At 27.5% G+C, this 4,870-nt stretch overlaps 2 protein-coding genes across 2 annotated transcripts in view; both read left to right on the top strand.

Moving 5' to 3' along the window:
- Positions 1–1,395: 1,395 nt before the first annotated feature.
- Positions 1,396–3,060, top strand: LOC105617165 (mantle protein-like). The gene is made up of 3 exons (XM_012198732.1): positions 1,396–1,407; positions 2,095–2,379; positions 2,744–3,060. Exons 1-3 carry the CDS (start codon positions 1,396–1,398, stop codon positions 2,897–2,899), a joined length of 453 nt encoding a protein of 150 aa, XP_012054122.1. The 3' UTR covers positions 2,900–3,060.
- Positions 3,061–4,233: 1,173 nt separating this feature from the next.
- LOC105617164 (proline-rich extensin-like protein EPR1) overlaps positions 4,234–4,870 on the top strand; it is a 2,580-nt gene continuing 1,943 nt past the window's right edge. The window contains exon 1 of the mRNA XM_012198731.1: positions 4,234–4,248. Within this exon, the coding sequence (XP_012054121.1) occupies positions 4,234–4,248 (15 nt within the window). The remainder of the gene's footprint in view (positions 4,249–4,870) is intronic.

Raw genomic sequence — 4,870 nt, 5'->3', positions numbered from 1 at the left:
TAAAAATGATAAAGTAGATGCAGATTGTCATTATCACAATGCATTTATATCTGCCCCTTTTTATCTTCTCAGCAGTGAAAATAGCATTAAAGCACTGAAAATAACAAAAACCTCCGATGTTTGCTAAAGTTATTAGTCCTGACTAGTTTATGATGATTTCCGATTCCAGAAGCTACAGTATAATAGCTAGTAAACAGATGGAAAGTTTCATACGCAATAATCATATAACTTTTTGTTTAATGTTAATAATGATCACTCTCTCTTTATTACATCTTTGTTAACATTAGTCTTTTCATTAAAAAAAAATAATCTTTTCTCTAATTTTACTGTAAAATTTTAAATAATATTATATAAAGATTTTATTAATAATAGTGAGTTTAATAATAAAGAATATTAAAACTAGTATAGTTTTATAATATTTTTTACATATATGTGCAATTTAAAATTATATCACAAATTATATCACATAATTAGTGTTATGTATTTAGTGTAAATGATGCGTGCAACAAACTACTAACATTATTACACAATATCTAATTTGTTAATGATTCAAATGGATAATCTTTCTCTTATCTCGAAATTCTGCATAATAAAAGGTTATATACAATATATTTATTCACAGAAAATAAAAAAAAATAAAAAATTACATTTAAATAATATTTCTAAAACAGATATATTTTATCAAAAATTATATAATACTATTGATTGATAAAAAAATCAATTTCAATTTTGCTGAAGAAGATTTGCTACAAATATGTTTGTTATACAATCTTATATATTAATACTAAAAATACATATAATAAATACATATAATGATGTTAATTGTCGATAGCTATTAAAGACTCCTATTCATCAAATTGTTTCGTTATGATATTCAAATTAGAGACAAGCTATTATTAATTAAGATGTTAATTAAGATATTAATTAATAATGGTTATAAAATATTACTTTGTTATATTCTTTACATTCTACCACTGTTGTAACACGTGCATATGCATGTATAATGATCTTAAGTATGAAAAGATAATTAATATGCAGTCGGATAGTTTATTATCTATCCAGAAATCCTAGGCATATCGAAAATTACTTATAACATAAAGTTTTAGTAATTTATTTCATGCATTTTAATTTTGGTGAACGTGAAGAACATGGATCACAATTACACTCTCGGTATTTATTGTTATATTCGTGCTGGCATTTGTACGTGCAAGAGTGCACTTGAATATAGCGAATTGTTATAATCAACGTAATGAAGAGAAGGGAGAAAGTAGTGCTGGTATATAAAGAGTTAGCCATGACTTTGAAAGCATCGTAGAATCTATTGCGCGTTTCCACGGACGAGTATCGCAGAATCAATTGTCTCGACGGTGTTTTCGGCGCGTGATTTCGTAAATCATGAGACTTTTTGTGAGTACTTTCGTCATCACATTGAAAATTGTACTGTGCATTTAGTTTTACGTGTTTTTGCATTATATTTCTAGAGGAGGATTATTATTTGTTATACATATAATTAAATTATTATACTTGCAGTTATTAACAGACGATATTAGTTTTTAGAATATAATACCTAACAAATATTTATTAATTTATATTAAAATTATTTTAAATAAATTTTTTTATTAATTAAGTAAAGAAAAGCAATTTTTTGTTATCTAAATACGTTCTTGTATGATACATTTTTTTGTACACCATATTATTTCTTGAAAATGACAGCAACAGTCAAATATTTAATTTTAATTTATTTTTTTCATAAATGTTAAGTAATCATTAATTTTTTGTATAAAGGGAAAGCAGAAAAACAAATCTTACTTTTTTCACGAAGAGTAATTCAATCGATAAACAAGACAAGGTTGCAATTAGTTATTTCTTACGAAATTACTACATTCTGCGTGACACCATTCCGAATATGGTTTGGTAGGCGATTAGAAAAACGAGTGATCTGCGCGTTCAACTAGATACAGTTATCTCGTGAAATTGTCTAGAAGAAGAGTTTACTATCGCGGGCATCACGACTAGAAAGCGCTTACGAATAACGATCTTGGCGACATTCTACTTCGGAACTCGGTGATTTTAATGACTCACTTACACTTGTAGGTACTTGCCACAATGGTGGCCGCAGTGTGGGCTTCTTATCACGATGAGGATCACAGTAGTACTACGTATCATGAAACTTCTAAGCCAGTGGAGATACCTATCTACAAGAAATACGCAATACCAATTCCGCATCCAGTTGCCGTTCCAGTCCCTCAGCAAATTAAAATTCCGATACCTCAACCCTATCAAGTCGAAGTCGCAGTTCCACATCCGGTACCCGTGGAAGTTATTAAACACATTGAGATACCCATAGAGAAACCGGAACCGTATGTCGTGGAAAAGAAGGTTTGTATTGTAAATAAATATTTTTAAAAGATTATATGAAATTTTATAAATCGTTTGTAAAGAAAACCGTTAGATACGCACCTAGTACAATATAATTTTTACTTTGTGATATTATAAGTATATTATTATTTTCTTAAACAGCTAATAAGAAACAAGATTATATAGAAAAATATTATATTACTTTAATATTATAAAAATGTTATATTGTTATATTATTTAAATTAATTGTGTTTTTAAAATTTAAAATATTGATGATCTATATAAAGTATCGTGATATTAAAAGAAATCAATGATTATAGAATAATTAATGTTCCTAAAATAAAATATTCTTTATTAAACTTTGTGAATATCTATTGCGTTGCAGGTACCATATGTCGTCGAGAAGCCGTACCCAGTGACAGTGGAAAAGCACTTTCCAGTGCCAATACCTAAACCGTATCCAGTTCACGTCCCAGTGTACAAGCACGTTTTTCATCATAAGAGCTCAGGACATGGTTCAGGACACTGGAAGAAGCATTGATTCATTTTGGGCGATTTTCTTCAGTATCTTTATGCCAAAAATAGCAACAAACGTTACACGAGCAATATTAAGTCATAAGCGTTGTGATGAATGTACATAGTTTATTGTTTATAAATATAACATTTATATTTGTTAAATAAATTGTTGAACAAATTGGTAAATAAATTGTTTCTTCTTATACAAGCACTAGTTATGGTTAAATAAGTTTAAAATCAGAAAAATTAATTACATAGATATTTAATTGATAATTATACAGAAAAAATAGATAATTTTGCTAAAGTATTATAAAATTTAATTAGATAGATCTGAAAATAATTTAATTAGACAGATCTGAAAATAATTTTGTTGGATCAAAATAATTATGTAGGAATCTCAAGCATAAGTAATGCTACAAAAAATTTTTATCATCTAGCAATCAGTTTAAGTATTTTATACAATTATTTTTATAATTAAACAAAATTATTTTTTAGATCTGTATTTAGCTAAATTTTTTTTATCCGTTTTTTTATATTTTTGATAAACGTGTTTGAATTAAATAACGTAATAAACAAAGTAATTTAAAAACATAGATAACAACATTAGATATAGCATAAGTATATATAAGATGATAAAAATGCATATTACATAAATTATTTGTATAATTAAATATCTGATAAATAAATTAAGTATATTGAATTAAACATATAATATATAAATTATATATAATAAATTGAATTAAATATATAATATATAAATATATAATATACATATATAATATGCATGTACATATATAGTTACACTAGTATTTTTTTTATAAATCTTTTATACTAATTTTCTAAAAAATTTTAAATCTCTGAGATTTCAATGCTCCCGGCGACATAGGGTTGCATACAATAAATACTTCAGGTGCGCGTGATTTTTTGCCCAAACGTGAAATGCATCCATAATTATTATAAATTATATACGTAACTATTTTCCTACAGGCGGCACTTCAGGCGATATTTCACGATACAGTGTTCGGCTTGTACGGCAGATTGGCGTGTCCACCGCGTGGATAAACGACGACGAATAATGTCAACGACGCAATGTGTCGCCATTCTCGAGGTGGTCACTCACTCACGTTGTCACAGAATTTATTCAGGAAATACCGGGGCGCGTACGATTGCATCATGGATCTAGCGACCGCTTTTTACGCCGCTTAAGGGAATCACATTCGACTTCAGCAAGAAACTTGCCCTCTTTAAGTGGAGCAAAAGTTTATAAAACCGAGGACTACAAGTGACGCGCTTCTAGTTTGGTCCAGAACTCTCGATCTATTGGTCGTTGTGCAATTCAACAGAAACAGAAGCAAAATCATGTTCAGACTACTGGTAAGCACACCGATGTAATATTGCTCTGTGATAAATTTAATCCTTTGATGCCACCTGAGTATAGCATTCCAGAAGTTTTTTTTATCTAACTATGCTATAACTTTTTTATTAATAAAGATATTTACTTTTACTTGCTTCTATTATCTTTCTCAATATCTATTTCAATTTAAAAAAATTATTATAATACGTTCATTTTTATATACAATTTTTATGTATATTCTTATACAATACCCATATATTCTTATATAATACCCATATAATATCTGATAAAACGATTCCAAGTAGAGTTAGGAAATAGAGTATTCAGTGTACTTTTTATTTTATAGTTTCCAGATTGATAATAAATTATAAAAATAGATTCCCAGAGAATTAATTTTGATTAAGAGAAGAGTTTAATTTAATTTCTAAATGATATTTAATATATTAATTATCAAACAAAATATTTATATATAGTTAGCGAATATGCAACATAATACTTGCAAACGTGTATTTTTTTTACAAAATTTAAAAAGTATGATTTTTAAATACACTTCAAATATATTAAATATTTTACACATTCTATACTTGATTTTGTACACACACACACACACACACACACACACACACACACACACACACACAC

Source organism: Atta cephalotes (assembly GCF_000143395.1).
Source record: "Atta cephalotes unplaced genomic scaffold scaffold00012, whole genome shotgun sequence".
NCBI classification, from domain to species: domain Eukaryota; kingdom Metazoa; phylum Arthropoda; class Insecta; order Hymenoptera; family Formicidae; genus Atta; species Atta cephalotes.
The sequence above is the reverse complement of the archived record's forward strand: the minus strand, read 5'-3'. Positions and strand labels throughout refer to the sequence as shown.

Excerpts from the sequence above, each read along its gene's own strand:
- LOC105617165 (XM_012198732.1), top strand. Across the intron at positions 2,380-2,743 it reads CGTATGTCGTGGAAAAGAAG|GTACCATATGTCGTCGAGAA; the intron begins GTTTGTATTGTA and ends ATTGCGTTGCAG.